The sequence below is a fragment of the Penicillium soppii genome (genome assembly GCF_028829465.1).
Source record: "Penicillium soppii strain IBT 18220 chromosome Unknown utg000006l, whole genome shotgun sequence".
NCBI classification, from domain to species: Eukaryota; Fungi; Ascomycota; class Eurotiomycetes; order Eurotiales; family Aspergillaceae; genus Penicillium; species Penicillium soppii.
The window spans coordinates 2,064,676-2,083,696 of record NW_026643236.1 but is presented as its reverse complement, the minus strand read 5'-3'; the positions used below and the strand labels follow the sequence as shown (position 1 = coordinate 2,083,696).

The following is a 19,021-nucleotide window of genomic DNA, read 5'->3' as shown; positions in this document are numbered from 1 at the left end:
ATCAAGAGATATTGAGCCTCGACATATTCACAATTGCAAAGGGGTTGGCAGGTTACCTCAGATAAATGTATATAAAATACCCCACACAAATAAATAATGGATAAAAAGTGATGCCCAAAAGGCCATTGCCTGATTTTCTACTCCATACACGGAATGTATATTCACTATTTTACTGTAACTAAGGTTTTCTTTATCAACTGACTGCCAACCTTCCCCGGATACCCAAATCAAGACATCGCACAACCACCGAGGCCAATCTAACCGATGACAACAGCCTGCTAGAGCCGTGGAGGAAGTCTCCCCGCGAGTCCAAGCCACAACATAATCTTGGATTCCGAACCGGAGCCATTGGATTGCATATCGGCCCCTATTTGACTCAAGGTTTTCGGCGCAAGGGATCAATGGCCACGCGCCCAGCGCCATCCGGCTTGCTGTTGCTTGTCTGTGTCGGCTGAGCCAAGTCCGGAAGAATCTAACTCGGCATGGTCGTACTGGCGCCAAGCCAGCCTTAAAACGTAAGATGGGGGATGTCTATCATATGGCAACTCGGTATTGGAGGGCAACGTGCTTCCAAGCCCTTGGCGGCTGCTTGGCATCTCAGCGGACTGGTATATCCCCGCGTCAAAACACGGAACATCCTGGGGTGCAGGGACATCTATTATCTCTCCACGAGGAAAATGCGGGTTGATAATGCGGGGTGAGGCCATCTTTCGCATATAAAATCCGGGGTGCTGACGTAGAACTTGAGAGAAACAGCCTCCTTTCAGAGAATCTGGAGGAATTTCGACAAGCAAGTCTACACTGAGGTCTTCTGGTCTGCTTTTTTGAGGGTGATCTGTTAATTCTGCTATATAGCTTGCCAACCCTCGAATATCTTCAAGTTTTTTTTCTCAATCGACATCTTTATTCGGTATATAGATGGCCAAGATGGCATCTTCCAATGAGCCGGCAGACCCCATTCCAAAGGGTATGTTTGCCTCTGCACGCCAGGCCTTTGGAGATCTCTTTATTTGGAAGCAGCGTGTCGAGGTAACCAATGAATATGGCGAGTCTCATACGGAATGGCAAGCCCCAGAGCCCATCGAGAACCCGATCAGCCTAATGGCACAGCTTTCAGCTCGTGATTGGTTATTCTTCATTGTAGGACTTGTCGCATGGACTGCTGACGCATTCGACTTCCATGCCTTGTCCATTCAGACAGTGAAGCTGGCAGAGTATTACGGCAGATCAAAGACTGATATCTCGACTGCGATTACCTTGACCCTGTTGCTGAGAAGTGTAGGCGCTGCATTCTTTGGTCTTGCGGGTGACAAATATGGCCGTAAATGGCCCATGGTTCTCAACATGATCATTCTGGGAATTTTACAAATTGCTACAATCTACAGCAAGACTTTCCAGCAGTTCTTGGCTGTGCGAAGTCTTTTCGGCCTTTTCATGGGTGGTGTGTATGGAAATGCCATTGCCATGGCGTTAGAACATTGCCCGTGAGTATTCAGCCTTGGGGCTGAATGATTGTAATTAATATGTCTCTCACGTAGTGTCAACGCGAGAGGACTCATGTCCGGAATTCTTCAACAAGGCTACTCGCTGGGCTATGTCTTTGCAGCATGTGCCAATCTTGGTGTGGGAGGTGCAACCGATAGTTGGAAGACCGTCTTCTGGATTGCTGGTTAGCTCACCCCTAGTTGGATGTATCAACTAACGTCATCCGTTGCTAACGTTCTTTTAACCCAGCCGGTATCTCAATTGCTGTTGGTCTTATCCGCATATGTTTCCCCGAGTCCAAGGCTTTCATCGAAGCCAAGAAGGCTGGCAAACGGACATTGACCGCAGGCGAATTTTGGAGGGAGACGATAGCTATGTTAGGCAAGGAGTGGCGTATGTGCATCTACTGCATAATTCTTATGACCTGGGTACGTTTTGTTCGCTCTCTTAGCTTCTATTCCAGTCTAATTGGTCTTTAATAGTTCAACTTCTATTCCCATACATCGCAAGACTCATACACCACCTTCATGCTCACCTCGAAAGAGCTCGAGAACGCCGGTGCGTCCAGGGCGTCCATTTTGATGAAGACAGGGGCCTGTGTTGGTGGAACCATTATTGGATACTTGTCCCAGTTTGTCGGCCGCCGAAGGGCAATCATTGTCGCTGCCTTTGTGTCTGGGGTACTCATTCCAGCGTGGATTCTTCCACAGGGCGAGAGAGCTTTGAGTGCGACGGGATTCTTCATGCAGTTCTTTGTTCAGGGTGCATGGGGTGTGATCCCTATCCATTTGAACGAACTTTCCCCTCCAGCATTCCGATCTTCATTCCCTGGTCTCACTTACCAGCTCGGAAATATGATTTCCTCGCCATCAGCGCAGATCGTCAACGCCGTCTCTGAATCCATCTCAGTCACAAGTGCATCGGGCCATCGGGTTAACGCTTATGGCCCTGTTATGGGAGTTGCCACTGCCATTATTGCAGTCGGAATTATTGCCACCACTGCGGTTGGTCCTGAGAAGCGTGGTCGCCGCTTCGAGAACGTTGTCGCTGGAGTTGATGAGTCTGCCAATGCCAAGACGATGGATTTGGAAGTCGGTGACAAGGAACATGATAAGTCGCGGGATGAGATAATTGAATTGACGGATCGAAAGAAGTAATCGTCTTCTCTGGCGGTGGTTTTGGTGATGACTATGTACTTTCGGGGGCTGGAGCTGGGTTGAAGAGCTATATCTTGTTATTCTGGATTAAGCTTCGAGTCTACGGGAGTACATATCTAAATTTGCTTGCTATTTAATGCCCGTTTTATGATCCTATCCTTGTTATATGTTTGAGAAATATCACTCAAACCGTGCCAAAATAAAATTAAACAAAATGAACATTCATCAGAAAGCGATTGAAATCAGAATTTGATAGGCTATATATCTGACTTAGTCGAAAGATCCTCCCACATTTTCAGTTGTTGCAAGGTATCCTCGCATTTCTTGCGAATGGCGGCAACGGCATCAGAGCCAAGCGGCAATTGACTCGGCCACTCCTTTCCCGCTGTGCCATTCTCCCCTTTAACAACATCAATGACACATTCAACACCCTTTCTAGGATCTCCAGCTTGATTTCCATCCAGCATCCGAAATTGGCCTGCCATAAACTCGGTCAAGCTTTTGTAGTCCTCGAACCTGGTTTCGACGGACTTGCTGTTTTTCTGGGTCAAAAGGTCGGTACGAAACGTGCCAGGTTCGACAAGCAGGGTTTTGATCCCAAAAGTTGCTACCTCTCTGGATAGCGATTCAACGGCATCTAAGGGTTATATATGTTAGCGCGGCGAGGTTGAAGCCGTGAAATACTCGACATACAATGAATAGCAGCTTTCGAGGCGCAATAGGCTCCGACTACTGGGGCACCGTCCCATGCAACCATCGAGCCAACAAATATGATGGTACCGGTTTTGTTGCTTCGTAGGTGGGGGAGGAATGATCTAGTTGTATTCAGGGTCCCAAAGACATTGGTGTTGAATTGGTTGTACCAGTCGTCATGGCTAGTGTCGACGATATTTTAGTATTTGGCTCAAAAGTCCTGCTGAGAAGAAATGGGAAAATGCCTACCTAGTATCCTCGACAGTGCCGAATTGGGTGTATCCAGCATTGTTCACCAGGACATCAATTCTTCCGTACACGGAGATTGCTTCGATAGCTTTGCGGTCCAGCTCCGCCTGCGGATCAGTGACATCAAGCTGCAAGACTGCTGCTCCAAGTTCTCGAAGATGGGCTATATTGTCCACGTTACGAGCTGTCGCGATCACCTTGTCACCACGACCAAGGGCAGCTTTGACAAATTCGCTTCCAAGGCCGGAAGATGTTCCTGTAACAAGCCAAACTTTGCTGGCCATGGTGCTGGTAATTTTCAAATGGATTTCAAAAAATAGATAGAAGAATATATATGTATCAATTTCTCTATTCAACGGTAGGAGAGGTGGAATCCAGGTCTATTTATGTTGAAATACCTGAACCTATATCGAAACAGACAGACCAATGAAATATAATTTATGGCCTTCTATTCCAGCCAAAGGCTAATAATCATTGCACTGGTATTAACAAATCGGGTGGCATTGATAGCTAAAAGCGGAGATAAGCGTGGGGATAAGAATCGCGACCCGATGGTCTTCGGATATTAAGTTGAATTTCGGACGGGCATGATCTACACTTTCAGCTTTCCAACAACCCAGAGAACTTACCAGTAAACTTTGCATAATGATTCCATTAGATAGTATCTCATTTACCGTGGTTTTTCTTAACTCAAGGGGCGATCAATTCGCTTATTGGCCTGACTATCAATTCTCGTATATTTTCTGATGCTGTATCCTATCTGTGTAAATAGGAGAATATGTCATGTATGTCATTTATAAATTTTCATTCCAATGGCTGCATATGCAATTTGTTTGGACAATTCGACGGCTCAGCAAAATAAAGTAGTGCCTACTTTGCACAAACTCGGGTTATCATCGTGAACTTCTCCCGTATGGGTGCGCTGGAGTCAGTGGCCCTTTCACAAGCGGGCTGCTATGTGTCCAATATAAATACGACCAAGTCGTACTGTAGCCTGACATATCTGGTGCCAGCTAGTGATGGGACCTTCGAATAACATCGTCGGCAACAACATCGCTCTACAAGCTACGAGCTACGAGTTTACGACTAAGATGCAGGGTTCCCCTACAAGGATAGGGATAAGGAAAGACAAAGATAGGCCAGAACAAGGTACCCAATTCACCACGAGAGAACTCCCGGGTGTAAAGGGACCGACTCTTTGACGAAGCCGTGATAAGGCATTCTCAAGCGAGCCATGGCAAGACACCAGATCGAAATCTAGTGTCTGCCATCCTTTTCAACAATGGTTATGCGGAAAACATCACCACTAGTGAAGCCTCATTGTGAAAAGGGAAAGCAGCAGTAAAAATGGTATAATGTGAATTCATGTCTCTCCCACGCCTATCCTGGTTGTCAGAGTACAAAATCAAGACATGTAACGCAGTGAATCAAGGGACCCGCTGGGTGGTGACGGGTTGCCCATGCGCAAATTTTGTTTCCTCCGGGAAGTACGCAAGATAATTTTTTGGTTCTTGTCGAGTAATTCGTACTTCACAGGCCCCTTCCCAACTGTTGACACCTTAGCCCAAACGCGAAAAGCGCTTAGCGGATGATACCGTCGAAACGAGTCTTGAACCACTTCATGGTCTCGGCAGTGGTGATGCGGTGGTTAACACCGATCTTGGCCTGAGCACGGCGGCGCTTGGCAACGCGGGCACCGGGGCGGTCCCTAAGTCGTTTGTTAGCATAATTGAACTGTAATCTCCAAAGAGATTGTCTTATTCCACTTACATGCAGACGAAGAAGTCCATTCCGTAGATACCGATACCGGGGTCGTACTTGATACCGAGATCGATGTGCTCGGAGATACCGAAACCGAAGTTACCAGTCTCGGAGAAGTTGCGCTTGCGGAGCTCGTATTCCTTGACCTTGAGACCACGCTCGAGGATCTCCTCGGCCTTGGCGCCACGGACGGTGACGTGGACAGAGATCTTCTCGTTACGACGGATACCGAAGGTACGGACGGTGTAACGGGCCTTGGAGTAGACAGGGGTCTGACCGGACAGCTGCTCAAGCACCTTGGCGGCACGGGTGAGTCTGATAGTGGATTAGCCAGATACTTCAATTTCAATTTCACATTGCTAATTACCTATCACCAGACTCTCCGACGGAGATGTTAAGAGTGAGCTTGCTCAGACGCAGCGCCCGGTTGGGGTTCTCAGCCTTGGAAGGAGCGGACTGCATTATGTTAGATTCGAGATTCAAGATTATAGATGAGTGTTGTGCGCCCGCAGGACAAAGACGGTGATCCAGATGCAGAATAAATGGAAAACAGTAGCAGTTTTTATGGAATGAACAGGTTTGCGGCAGGATTATGAACATACCATGACGGCGGTTGTTGGGCGTGAAGTGGTTGTCGACTGAAGAGACGGAGTAGATCATGAAATCTTTTGGGAAGTGTGCGTGAATTGTAAATTACGTAATACACGTGACTCTGAGGAGCCCTATTATGGCCTCATTATGCAGGCAGTAACTGTTGCCTGAATAGTAAGGCCAATAAAACTAATCACGTGTCTCGGAGAACGCCAGGCGGACACCTGCGGCAATTGTGTCCACTCACATAAGCAATGCCGCACATCACGTGATCTCAAGATCTGGCAGGGCGAGAGCTCAAGAGCTTCACGACTGTGGAAAGATCTCGCATCTTTGATCAACCCACCCATAGTAGAGAGACTTGTTCTATCTACTGTTTTTAATTTTTTGCTCGTCTAAGTCGCATACGTGCGCACACTTTAGCTATCATGGCTACCAACAAAATGGTGAGTTTCTCATTCTGATTCGAATCACAAGTCATGCGGTCAATGACTGTCGCTAACTTCTATTATACAGCAAAACCTGGTGAGTCCGGACCTATCAACTCTGTATGCTCAATTGCATCATCTGACTTATATTGCAGATCAACTACCGGATGCGCGTGACCCTGAACGATGGTCGCCAAATGACCGGTTCTATGTTGGCGTTCGATAAGGTACTTGGCCTTTCCCCGGGAATAGAAGTGCATAGCTAACATTCCTATCCTTTAGCACATGAACCTTGTTCTTGCAGACACAGAAGAATTCCGTCGCATCAAGCGGAAGTCCAAGCCCACCGCCGGTCCCACGAACGCCCCGCTGGTCGAAGCAGAAGAGAAGCGAACTCTCGGCTTGACTATCGTTCGCGGAACTCAAGTTGTCTCCTGCTCTGTTGACGGTCCTCCCCCTGCCGATCCCTCTGCTCGACTCGGCACCGCCGGCCCCGGTGCTGCTGCTACTCTCGCCGCCGGTCCAGGTATCAGCAAGCCCGCTGGCCGTGGCCTGCCTGTCGGACTCGGAGGCCCTGCAGCCGGTGTTGGTGGACCCGCTCCTCCTGGCGGCTTTGGTTTTCCCCCCGGCGGCTTCCCGGGTGCACCTCCCCCAGGCTTTGCTGGACGTGGAGGTCCCCAAGGTGGACCTCGTAAGTACACTCACGAAAAGTTATTTTGATTTGCTGGAACTGTAATTGACTCATGACGTTTTAGCTGGATTTGCCCCTCCTCCTGGATTTGCTCCTCAGGGTGGTCCCCGTAAGTTTTCCTAAATTATCATTCGATTCAATGCCCCATACTAATTCGGATTTCACAGCTGCCGGTTTCCAGCCCCCTCCTGGATTCCAGCCTCCTGGCCAGGGACGTGGTTTCCCTCCCCCGGGCTTTGGTGGCAGGTAATTTCAAGACGTGTATAGAGGAAGATTCTACGCTACATATCATCGGCGGTCTAATCTCACCGAGAAAGCAACATGGGCGGTTCAGTGCAGAAGAAAAGCCATTGTCAACGCCTGCAGCGAAAGACAACGATACACGAACAGGCTAGATCAACCCAAATTCTACTGGGCAAGGCGTTGCGGCGCATGGATGGAGGTCGTGTCGAGGAACAGGGACAAAAAGACTGAAATCCTTTTGAATTCGCATTATGTCAAAAATAATGCTAGCTTTTTTGTTAAACGCGGCCTTTTCCATCCAAATCAATGACATTATCGATATCTTACATACAGATCTGGTTAATTGAGATATGTGTCTACATATCTTTGTTAGTCTTGCATGATTAACCCAAAGTTCATTTTATATTAGACCCCTCAAGTCTACTTAGGTAGTTATATACATACTGCCTATATAAGAAAGACTCTCCTTAATTCTAGACAAAACTAGGCCGTGTTTTCCAAAAATTATTTTCGTATTGGAATTGAGTCTATTGACGAGTGAACCCAGCATGTTATATATTTCCCCTTCAGATGCTGCGCAAATCCACCTCCATTATTTACAAAGAAGATATTAAACAACAAATAAGGGTCTTGTCACTCACCATCTCCATTCTTCAAATCTAAATTATTGGGAAGATTGTGTATTCAAAGACCAGATTTAGCAGACCTCGAATGTAGTACTGGCTCACGTGATGCGGCCGACGCCGGGTGGTTGAGCGATTCCGCATCCTTCAGATAACAACCTCACCTCCCCCGAACTCAATCCAGTGTGATACCTTCCAGCAACTTCGTCATGGCTGCTGTTATTAAGGCTATCAACGCCAAGATCCGCTCCAATGCGGTGCTCGACTATGTCTGCTCAACCCGTACGTATCGACTTCAAGTTTCCCGAAGCTTCCCGCACCGAGATCGGCCAATGGCGAATGAGATGAAAGGAGAATAAGCATTACAAGGGACCATGACAAAACAAAAGATCTCTGATCTATCATGTCATTTGCACAACATTGAGTCGTCACCGAATCGCGCAGACTGCTAACCGTCAATGGCGTCTTGTAGACTTCTGGGGCCCCGTCTCCAACTTCGGTATCCCTATCGCCGCTGTGATGGATACACAGAAGGACGCTGAGATGTAGGTTTGGATCCCTTGATTGCTCGGAGCTTGAGGTTTTGCTCATTGCGTCTCTCGCTTGACCCGAATGATCTCACAGCCATTATGCTGATACCTTCGCCTTGTAGTATCTCCGGACCCATGACCGGTGCCCTGGTTATCTACGCCGCTACCTTCATGCGCTACTCCCTCGCTGTCACCCCCAAGAACTACCTCCTTTTCGCCTGCCACTTGACCAACTTTGGCGCTCAGACTACCCAGGCATACCGTTATCTGAACTACTGGAAGTATGTTACCTCTCCCAGGATATTTCACCTCGGACTCTGTCCTGGTGCCCAACAACGATTGAGTACAGAAACTGATACTTCTTCTTTTTGCAGCTGGGGTGGCCGTGAGAAGCAGCTCGCCGAGCAGGCCGCTAAGGGCGGTGCCGCTACCGAGGCCGGTGCTTAAATCACCTCTGCGAGCAGAGATTGATTGTACCTTTTCCGTTTTTCGTTGGGGCTCTTCTAAGTATCTATATCCTGCGACATCGTAACCCCATACATATATGATCTGATGGTCCTTGTCTTGAGGCAAAAGAGATGGTCTTGAGCAAAGCTAAAAGAGGCATATAGAGAGAATTGTGGGTTCGAAAAAAGACACTTAGCTATCACCCTTGGCTGCTATGTAGCTCCAGTGGGTTGATAGTCACTGTACATAGGCTCTTTTTTGCGCTTGAATTATACTACATTCTGGAACCTTGGAATTTATCCATGGATGACTTGGCTGCAGCTTTTCTAGAACTCTGAAAGACTAATGGTAGCAAGAAGATATCCGTAGGTTAGATCCAAAGATAGACACAAAGGTACATTCAAATATATATGACTGAGTAGATAGACCAAGAGACCCGAATATATGTATACAAATGGTCGCTCGACCCGCAAATAAGGCCAACTATACCGGCAGTCGCCCAAAATTTGTAAAATCCCACAGCTGCTCCCCGTACACATGTCGAAGCAGCTAATAGTAGCTCAATGAAATGCCAGCAGGGTGGAATAAAACCACGAAATGCAACAGGAACCAAATGGCTAAATCGCCACGCTCTAATAAAAACAAAGTGAACACAAAAGATCCATCTCAGTGAGAGTCACAGTATCCTGGGCTCTGGGGAACCTCGGGGCCCATCCAGCTCTTGAGGGTAAGGAATGTCGTATAGATACAACAGATGGTACCGAAGACAGCAAGAGTGACGTCGGCGATAGCTTGGCGTTTCGAGCGAGCACAAGCGCGCAGGTGCAGGAGGGGCTGAAGTGACATGTCGAGTTAGTCATGCGATTATGTGAGTGTTAGATGGAAATGGCACAAGAACATACCGGGTACACGTAGATCAATGGAACACAAGCAAAGCTTCCGACTAGCGAGACGAATTTATCAAGATCATCCGCGCCACACCAGGCAACAACGGCACAGACCCCAACAAGGAAGAAACGGAAGCCATTTTTCTTCCACTTGATGTATGGGTTGTACTTGCCACTGCGGGTGAACAACTCATTCTCCATGATGCGGATTGCGGGGAAGAGTTGCAGCGGAGTGCTCAGCAAGATGGCGAGTGAGTAGAGGAATTGAACGACGTTGACAAATTTGTCATCCTGGGGAAGGTTGAGAAGGATAACAGTCTTGGTTGAGGATCCATAAGCCGCGTAACTCAAGGCACCTGCAGAGAGGAAGATGAATGTGATGACGACCATTACACCAGCCAGCACACCAGGGAACCTATTTGGCTGCTTCATCGACTCTTGAATTGGAATGATAAGACCGATGCCTTCGTAGGTGAAAATTGCGGTACCAATGAACATGGACCAAGTGGCCGGGTTGAAGGATTTGACATCAGAAATGCCGCCCTGGGCGACCAAAGTACTGACATCGTAGTAGTAGATGTAGAGCAAGCCCAAGAGAATAAAGACATCAGCAATCAGCGCCGTGAAGCCAAGTTTGCTGATATCCCGAATCAAAGACAGCGGTAGGAAGATGATCAGCTGCAACAACACCACGTACTTAATATCAATGAAAGTGGCGCACTTGCTCACGGCCAGTACGAATGCTTGCAGATTTTGCGAAACGAAGACAATGTACGCTGACACGAAGCCCAATTGACTGAGGACAATTGATCCGAGAATGATGCGTCGCATGTGCTTTCCATATAGAATGCCACCAATGTCACCGAAAGAACCTTCGATCTTCATGCGAGTATTGACTAGGAGAATGAAGGCATAGTAACTCAGAATAGAGACTCCCAACAGCACCATGCTACTGAAGAGCATACCGCCGTTCAAGAAGGCACGAGGAAGGAATAAGATACCGGTACCAACAAAGGACTTAAGTAGCAAAAGTACCGCACCTGTTGCAGTTGTTGTTCCTGCCGGAGAGCGTTGCTTGTGCTTTCTCTTTTTCCGACCCGGGGTCTCTGGCTGCAACAGCGCGGCGTCTTCTCCGGATTCCCTGCCCTCTTCTGGTTCGTCCCAGGCATCAGACGAGAAGTACTCATCTGGCCCTAGGACCTCATCATCTTCTTCTAACTCTTCTCCAGCGAAATGTCCGTAGAGAGTCAAGAATTCCAAGAAGCTCGTAGTGGGTAGTTGAGGCGCGCCATGTCCATGGGAAGCGCCTTGAACGGACCCCTGAGCGCTTCCACGCACAGGACTTCCAACTGCTCTCCGGAGATAGTCTCTCCGAAATCCTCCTGGAACTTGGATTGTATTGATGTCTTCTGTCTCAGCCTCTGGCCTTGGACGACTGAGACTGAAACTTTTGCTGCGCAAGTAGCGGCCTGCGGCCTCGGCCTCGGCATCCTCTGCCCAACGGTACACTTGCCGTGTAATATCACCACCTTGCAATTGTAAACTGGAGAAGTGGTCATCGCCGCCAAAGCTGGTAGCGACCTCGGATAGGTTATCTCCATGGTCCGTCACTAGATGTCTCTTGATAACCTCAGGGTCTTCGTTGGGAGCCGTCCCCGGGGAGTCGGGTCCAATTTTGGTATCGAAAGAACCATACTGAGAGGCAACTGGGCGGTTATCTAGGGTCGGATGCAGGGCAGGAGACCCATTGTGGCGTGAGGGAGTTCCAAACCTCGGCGGCGAGCGACCAAAGCTTTCTTGGAGTTGGGATGCGATTATTGATTGACCAGGACCAGGAAGCGAGGCTTGATTGGTGTATGACTTTGAGAATTCCTGATCGGAGGTGTTTGTGACAGGTCGCATAGCCGGGATACCCTGTCTAGATGACAAAGATGTCCCCAAAGAAGGGGAGGGCACTGGGGAGGCGAGTCGTGCCATGGAAGCCTGCCTGTTACCAAAGTCAGGCCCAGGAGACCTTGAACGTATCGAGGACGAGGCTATCGGCATAGACCGGGTTGGGGTTAAAGATGAACCCTCTCCATTATCTGCCATTTTGAAGGTGACCTCAGGGTCAACTTAGCTCCTGATGTGGTGCCCGTGTTCAGACTTGGTAAATGGGCATGGAAAAATCAGCCCGGACTTTAAACCAACAGTTTTCAGCTGGTATAAGTTCTCGGGGAGACAAGTGCGTGAAAAGTTTGGAATGTAACTGAGGAGTGTTTGAGACACGAACTAGCAACGCTAAGCGGCGAGGCCATGGCCGATCAGCCCCAAGTGCGGTTGACGGCATTTGCACTGTTTGCACACCAACGTCATCTCAAATATCGTACTTTGTGCTTGTTTTTTCTTATGCAAAATAGCTGTTTCTTCGCAGACTCGATAGTCTTGCTGAGACTATTGGTTCCTGTTAATTGAATTGTGTTAATAAACGTGCCCACATGTTGATATTATAAGCATTGCATCTGACATGACTCCCGAACGAGTCGGAGATTCCTCCGACTCCCTGTCTCGGCGGCGCCCTAATTTCTCGACTCGAACCGCCCAAGAAGATGTATCTCGTCTTGCACCTGGAGACTCGGCTCATTCAACCTCCGATGAACGTACTCGACTACTACCCTGGCCACCAACTCGATGGGCTCGTCCATATGAGCCCATAAACTCCTCGGAACCAGCAGAGAATCAACAAAATTCATCGTCTACGGATTATTTCCACGGAATATCTCGATGGTGGCACGAAAGGGGGGAAACTGACCAGGAACATGGGACTAACGGAGATATTGTACCACGACGTGTGTCCTTGTCTGCGGGTCCTCTTCGCGACTCTAGTGTGGATAAGAAGGACAAGAGTGGACATCGATCTCGATCGATGGATGAGCCGAAGAAGCTTGGCACATTCTCAGGTGTTTTTGTCCCTACAACCTTAAATGTGTTGAGTATTCTTATGTTCCTTCGATTCGGATTCATTCTGGGACAAGCTGGTGTATTGGGCATTTTAGGTGAGCATACATCCAGAGTAATATTCTCGCCGGTCTAATGTATTACAGGATTGCTCATTGTGTCATACACCATCAACCTTGTGACGACCATGTCTCTGTCCGCAATTGCGACAAACGGGACAGTCCGAGGTGGTGGTGCATACTACCTTATCTCTAGATCTCTAGGCCCCGAGTTTGGTGGTTCCATTGGCATTGTGTTCTATCTCGGCTACGTATTCAACACCGGTATGAATGCTGTTGGTCTGGTGGACTGTTTTACCCAGAACTTTGGGACAGAGTCAGGTGAATGGGCCAACTTCCTGCAGGAAGGCTTTTGGTGGCAGTACTTATGGGGAACCGTCATACTCGTGTTTTGCACGGGTATTTGTTTGGCAGGAAGCTCTATCTTTGCGAGAGCAAGTAACGGACTTCTGGTAATTCTTCTGGTGGCGACCTTCAGCATTCCACTTTCTGCAATTTTCTTGAAGCCGTTCCCGGTTCCCCGTCAAGGTGTTGAATTCACAGGACTCAGCTTGAAAACTTTGATGGGTAATCTCAAACCTCATTTGACCAAAGGAGCTGCAGGAAGTCAGATCAAAGGGCGAGAAAATTTCCAAGATCTTTTTGGTATTCTGTTTCCGGCCACGGGAGGCATTTTTGCGTAAGTCATATACAAATGCTGCCAAGTCCATTTTACTGATTGGGTATTAGCGGTGCGAGTATGTCTGGTGACCTGAAGAACCCAAGCAAGGCTATTCCCAAGGGTACACTCTCGGGATTGGCCTTGACTTTTGTCTCCTATGGACTTGTTATTCTTGCCCTGGCCGCCTCTGTCACTCGTGATTCTTTCTATAACAATGTGAACGTGATTCAAGTGGTAAGTTACCGGCCATTTTTAGTAGAACATACCCTGATTGAATATAGGTCAACGCCTCTGATAGTGTCATCCTTCTTGGAGAATTTGCAACCAGTTTCTTCTCTGCACTCATGGGTGTTATTGGATCCGCGAAACTCCTTCAGGCAATCGCGCGAGATAGCCTATTGCCCGGAATAGGAATATTCGCCCAAGGAACACGGAAGGCTGACGATCCGGTATACGCAATCATTGTGACATTCGTGTTTGCCCAAGCTACGATGCTTTTTGACATCAATCGTATCGCGTCTTTTGTTACAATGACTTATTTGATGACTTTCCTTGTGACGAATCTTGCCTGTTTTCTCTTGAAGATTGGCTCCGCGCCCAACTTTCGTCCGTCATTCCACTACTTCAACTGGCAGACTGCGGCAGCGGGAACGTTGGTTAGTGGTGTCAGCATGTTCTTTGTGGATGGTCTTTATGCCACCGGATGCGTGGGAATCCTGGTCATCCTCTTCCTACTGATCCATTACAGCTCGCCACCCAAGCCTTGGGGTGATGTCAGTCAGAGCTTGATCTACCACCAAGTTCGTAAATATTTGCTTCGCCTGCGCCAGGAACATGTCAAGTTCTGGCGTCCTCAGATCTTGCTTTTTGTCAGCGATCTGGACAAGCAGTATAAAATGGTTTCTTTCTGCAACTCGCTGAAGAAAGGGGCGTTATTTGTGTTAGCCCATGTCCTTGTGACTGATGACTTTTCAGCAGCTGTTCCTGAAGCACGTCGTCAGCAGACAGCGTGGACCAAGTTTGTGGAATATTCCAAAATTAAAGCATTTGTAAACATCTCCATTTCGCCCGCCGCGGAATGGGGAATGAGGAATATTGTACTTAATTCTGGATTGGGAGGCATGCGACCGAACATCGTTGTGATCGATCAATTCCGACAAGACCAGTCGCTTGTTGAGACATACTCTTCAAGCAGTGGCCGCAGAGACTCCAAGACTAGACGTCCAAGTACGCGACCAGAGGAGCCAAACCAGCCTGGACTATCAAACCCGCCCATGAGTGGGCAGAGCTATGTTACGATTCTTGAAGACCTGTTGTTCAAGCTTCGAATCAACGTTGCAGTGGCGAAAGGCTTCGAGGACTTGGAGCTCCCTGACCCTCATGGTCGCCACACTAAGAAGTACATTGACTTGTGGCCGATTCAAATGTCCGCCGAGCTTGGGGCTGATAGCGAAAGCAAGCAAAATGTGCTAACCACTAACTTCGACACCTACACCTTGATTCTTCAGTTGGGCTGCATTCTCAACACTGTTCCATCGTGGAAGAAGACGTACAAAATTCGAGTTGCAGTTTTTGTGGAATACGAGACCGACATTGAAGATGAAAGAGGACGAGTTGAAGCCCTTCTTGACAAACTAAGAATCGAAGCTGAGGTTCTCGTCTTCTGGCTTGCCTGCGGTAACCTTCAGGCATACCGAATCGTTGTGAATGGCGATACCTCCACGGCTTCAGTCGATGACCAGGAGAAGATTCAAACTGCCTTACAAGGAGAGGACTGGTGGCAAGGAGTTGTACGAGCTCGTGCTCAAGCACAGGATCCACAGGACTCAGACAAGGGAAGCGACAGTTTACACCTCGACAAAGCGTATAGCTGGCAGGGCCCGTCGAGTCAAGACAGCGGTGCCAGGACTCTGCAACAGCGAGTGAGCGGTTTGAGAAAACTAATTCAGTCTACCCGCCGCAGACGGTCTGTGTCCAGTTTCCGGGCTCTAGGAGGAGTAAACCTTGGAATGCAAACACATCGCTTGCTAGATGCGTTCGTCGACTACGACAGCTCTGATGACCCGAGTGAGAGCGAAGACAGTGACCTGGAAGCCTATATTAGCGACCGAGAGCCCGAGGACGGCGGTGAAGATATAACTAGCGCTCGTAATGAGGCCGTGCCGGTTTCCGGTTCTTCAAGACTCCTTGGTCGATCCAAAACCGATGATTGCGGTCCTAGCGCAGATTCTCCAAGCACACCTGTGCCCCGGAGTTCTCAGGCGAGAAGTCCGTCGGACCAGAGAATCCCATCTATCATTGAAACTGGCGATGACGCTTCGCCAAAAAGTAAAACCCCCGTCCGTCGGCCTCCCATAAGCCGTTCTGCATCTAGCAATCGGTTCAGCTCTTCGCCCATCCCCGAAGCCAAAGTGGACCCCGAGGCTGAGGGCAACGGACCATCCATCATGTTTGCTGCGCAAAACTCACCTCCCCGGTTTGCAAACAAGCTAGATTCTATCTACGCTCGCCGCCCATCTGCTGTATCTCCTAGCTCTCCTGGCGCACACGCCACAGGATATCCCGGTGTGGCCTCGGTCCCATTGTCTTTCAACGATCTCCCCAGTCGCGCCCAGCATTTGATTCTGAACGAGTTGATGGTCCAGCAGAGTGGTGATACGGCTGTCATTTTCACTACTCTACCATCTCCCGTGGAGGGGACTTCGCTTAGTGTGGAGGACAGTGCATCTTACTTGAGTGACCTAGAGGTGCTGTGGCAAGATCTCCCACCCTGTCTGCTTGTGCACAGTAATAGTATGACAGTGACGATGAACCTATGATTAATGACCCTGTTTCGTACCGGCGCCGAGTGGTACATTGCGTTAAACTTTGTGATCTTTTCAAACACATACAGATATGGGTTCCCCTTTACATTACCTAGCAGTGTATCCATGCACAAGTACAGTGTAACATTGCATTTTAATTCTACATAGACAAAATTTCATTTTACCGGGTTGAAAATACTATTGTTACTATTGTGTTAATTATAATATTCGATTCGATTACTCGTCAAGTCCTTTTATTGAGACAAAGGACATACGATGTAGAGATGATCATCCGGGCGCTACTGCACGCCACGAAATCTCTGCGCTCGGAAGATTTCTAGAAGTCTAACCAAATATTTCTGGTATAATGAGATTAGTACTCCATATAGGCAAGCCCTAAGTAACTCAAGTAAATAAATAAGTATAATCATAACCAGTAATCCAGCCCTGGAGTAATTGAGTAATGTCCACCCGCTGACCAATTGATTATTGGTGTGGCTGTGATTGGGCACGGATCCCCTGGTATACTCCGTACTCTGTACACTCAGGCACTGCTTCTCCATCTTTTTGACCTCCCCAGTTCTTCCAAAGGGTCTTGGCCTCACCACTTCTCTCTACTACTACTTTCACTTTGTTTTTTTTATGACTATGCTGGTTGATTGTTTGCCATTTTTTATCTTTTACCCCTTAATTGCTAATCCTCGCCTCCTTTATCCCGGAGTTCCTTGTCATGCCTGAGACACGATTGCCCGCCAGCCTGAGAGCCGCAAATACCGTTTCGCGTCGTACAGTTGATTTCTTGTCTGTGCGCCCTAAGGATGTGAATGGAAAGGGGGTGGCCGACGACACAGATACCTCCGACTGCGCATCCTCCTCCGCCTCCGCAGAATCCCACGAGATGAATGGCACCAAGATAAATGGCACCGAGACAAATGGTACCGACAAGCTAAAGCGCCCCATAATGGCTCGCAAGGCCTCCTCACCCATGGCACCCACCTTTATGGTGTCAGCACCAGGCAAGGTGATCGTATTCGGCGAGCATGCTGTGGTTCATGGCAAGGCTGCTATGGCCGCAGCTATCTCTCTTCGATCCTATCTCCTTGTCACCACCCTCTCCAAATCACAGCGCACAATCACACTGAACTTCCGAGACCTTGGATTTAGTCACACCTGGAACATTGACGACCTACCTTGGGACAAGTTCCGCGAGCCATCGAAAAAGAAGTACTATTACAGCCTTGTCACCCAACTCGATCCTGAACTTGTCGATGCAATCCAGCCACACCTACAGGGAGTCTCCAAGGGTCTCCCGGAAGAACAGCGCAAAATTCACGTCCGTTCCGCCTCCTCATTTCTATACCTTTTTCTCTCCCTAGGTTCACCGGAAAGCCCAGGCGCTATCTACACTCTTCGATCCACCATTCCAACCGGGGCTGGCCTAGGCAGCAGTGCCAGTGTCTGCGTCTGTCTAAGTTCCGCGCTACTTCTACAAATCCGCACCCTTTCCGGCCCCCACCCCGACCAACCTATAGAGGAGGCCGAAACACAGATCGAGCGCATCAACCGCTGGGCATTTGTTGGAGAGCTCTGCATCCATGGCAACCCCAGCGGGGTAGACAACACGGTGGCCGCAGGCGGCAAGGCTGTGATTTTCCGGCGTCAGCGTTACACGGATCCCCCAACGGTCATCCCTCTACCCACCTTCCCCGAGCTACCCCTCCTCCTTGTCAACACCCAACAGGCGCGTTCTACACATACCGAAGTTGAGAAAGTAGGAAACCTCCGACAAGCCCATCCAGTTGTGGCCGAATCGATTCTTAATGGCATTGACGAAGTGACACGCTCTGCACAACGCTTAATCGAGGATCCCGAGTCCGAGGACTCTAAATTCAGTATCTCCGAGGCCACGCTCGACTACTTCGGCACCCTGATCCGTATCAACCACGGCTTCCTCGTCTCTCTAGGCGTCTCCCACCCCCGCCTAGAGCGCATCCGTGAACTTGTTGATTTCGCAGACATCGGCTGGACGAAGTTGACTGGGGCAGGCGGTGGCGGTTGTGCGATCACGCTCCTCCGCCCTAATGCCGACCCGAGCGTTAAGCAGGACCTTGAAGCGAAATTTGCCGACGAAGGCTTCATCAAATACGAGGTCACCCTGGGTGGCGACGGCGTCGGTGTTTTGTACCCCGCCGTTCTGCGCAACGGCTCCCACGAAGAGGGCGGCGAGGAGATCGATCAGCAGAAATTCGAAGAAGCCGAGGGCCCTGAAGGCATCGAGCGTCTTGTTGGTGTCGGAGTTGGAGTTGAAGAGAAGAGAGGGGGCTGGAAGTTTTGGAAGCGAGCCTAGTAACTCTGAGGATGTGAATATTCTCGGTGCTACGCCTTTAATTTGGTCTCACCACCCCTCCTGACAGGCATGTGGCATTGTACATCTACACCGTCTGCCTTGTCCCTTTTTCAATTGCTGAGACTTCGTCCCCTTGGGTTTCTTCTATTCATGTCCCTTTCTCTGTACACTTCATTCACCATATGCATTATACACCCACTTTTACTTCCATGGATGTTAAATTCCATTGGTAATTTTTTTTCAATCCCTGTGACCGTCTCTTTTCCATATCTTATTCTTTCAACTTTCGGGGTTTCGGGTCTTTTCTCTGTGCATGAAACAAGTCGATGCTGCTGCTATGAATTACACGACTAATGGACAGATATCTCCCAAATAAGTATTCCTCTATTCTAGCATGTGCCTCCCGGAGGTCTTATACACCTAATAGT

The 19,021-nt window shown here is 48.8% G+C and overlaps 9 protein-coding genes across 9 annotated transcripts; 5 read left to right on the top strand and 4 right to left on the bottom strand.

Moving 5' to 3' along the window:
* Positions 1-398: 398 nt before the first annotated feature.
* Positions 399-707, bottom strand: N7529_008134 (uncharacterized protein; the record flags this gene model as incomplete). Its single annotated transcript, XM_057243661.1, has 1 exon — positions 399-707. One exon carries the CDS (start codon positions 705-707, stop codon positions 399-401), a length of 309 nt encoding a protein of 102 aa, XP_057095199.1.
* A 220-nt stretch (positions 708-927) lies between these two features.
* Positions 928-2,642, top strand: N7529_008133 (carboxylic acid transport protein; the record flags this gene model as incomplete). Its single annotated transcript, XM_057243660.1, has 4 exons — positions 928-1,484; positions 1,539-1,669; positions 1,735-1,913; positions 1,968-2,642. The coding sequence occupies 4 exons, from the start codon at positions 928-930 to the stop codon at positions 2,640-2,642; spliced, it is 1,542 nt and encodes a 513-aa protein (XP_057095198.1).
* A 257-nt stretch (positions 2,643-2,899) lies between these two features.
* On the bottom strand, positions 2,900-3,868 carry N7529_008132 (SDR family oxidoreductase; the record flags this gene model as incomplete). Its single annotated transcript, XM_057243659.1, has 3 exons — positions 2,900-3,279; positions 3,336-3,517; positions 3,585-3,868. 3 exons carry the CDS (start codon positions 3,866-3,868, stop codon positions 2,900-2,902), a joined length of 846 nt encoding a protein of 281 aa, XP_057095197.1.
* Positions 3,869-5,165: 1,297 nt separating this feature from the next.
* N7529_008131 (60S ribosomal protein uL5) lies at positions 5,166-5,807 on the bottom strand (the record flags this gene model as incomplete). Its single annotated transcript, XM_057243658.1, has 3 exons — positions 5,166-5,292; positions 5,355-5,660; positions 5,713-5,807. 3 exons carry the CDS (start codon positions 5,805-5,807, stop codon positions 5,166-5,168), a joined length of 528 nt encoding a protein of 175 aa, XP_057095196.1.
* Positions 5,808-6,364: 557 nt separating this feature from the next.
* On the top strand, positions 6,365-7,305 carry N7529_008130 (small nuclear ribonucleoprotein-associated protein; the record flags this gene model as incomplete). Its single annotated transcript, XM_057243657.1, has 6 exons — positions 6,365-6,382; positions 6,453-6,461; positions 6,520-6,591; positions 6,647-7,055; positions 7,120-7,164; positions 7,223-7,305. The coding sequence occupies 6 exons, from the start codon at positions 6,365-6,367 to the stop codon at positions 7,303-7,305; spliced, it is 636 nt and encodes a 211-aa protein (XP_057095195.1).
* Positions 7,306-8,130: 825 nt separating this feature from the next.
* N7529_008129 (pyruvate transporter MPC1) lies at positions 8,131-8,898 on the top strand (the record flags this gene model as incomplete). The annotated part of the gene is made up of 3 exons (XM_057243656.1): positions 8,131-8,203; positions 8,394-8,466; positions 8,574-8,898. 3 exons carry the CDS (start codon positions 8,131-8,133, stop codon positions 8,896-8,898), a joined length of 471 nt encoding a protein of 156 aa, XP_057095194.1.
* Positions 8,899-9,564: 666 nt separating this feature from the next.
* Positions 9,565-11,876, bottom strand: N7529_008128 (putative amino acid transporter; the record flags this gene model as incomplete). Its single annotated transcript, XM_057243655.1, has 2 exons — positions 9,565-9,732; positions 9,801-11,876. The coding sequence occupies 2 exons, from the start codon at positions 11,874-11,876 to the stop codon at positions 9,565-9,567; spliced, it is 2,244 nt and encodes a 747-aa protein (XP_057095193.1).
* Positions 11,877-12,291: 415 nt separating this feature from the next.
* N7529_008127 (putative cation chloride cotransporter) lies at positions 12,292-16,261 on the top strand (the record flags this gene model as incomplete). The annotated part of the gene is made up of 4 exons (XM_057243654.1): positions 12,292-12,820; positions 12,869-13,460; positions 13,511-13,676; positions 13,724-16,261. The coding sequence occupies 4 exons, from the start codon at positions 12,292-12,294 to the stop codon at positions 16,259-16,261; spliced, it is 3,825 nt and encodes a 1,274-aa protein (XP_057095192.1).
* Positions 16,262-16,976: 715 nt separating this feature from the next.
* erg12 (mevalonate kinase) lies at positions 16,977-18,593 on the top strand (the record flags this gene model as incomplete). The annotated part of the gene is made up of 1 exon (XM_057243653.1): positions 16,977-18,593. One exon carries the CDS (start codon positions 16,977-16,979, stop codon positions 18,591-18,593), a length of 1,617 nt encoding a protein of 538 aa, XP_057095191.1.
* Between the last annotated feature and the right edge of the window lie 428 nt (positions 18,594-19,021).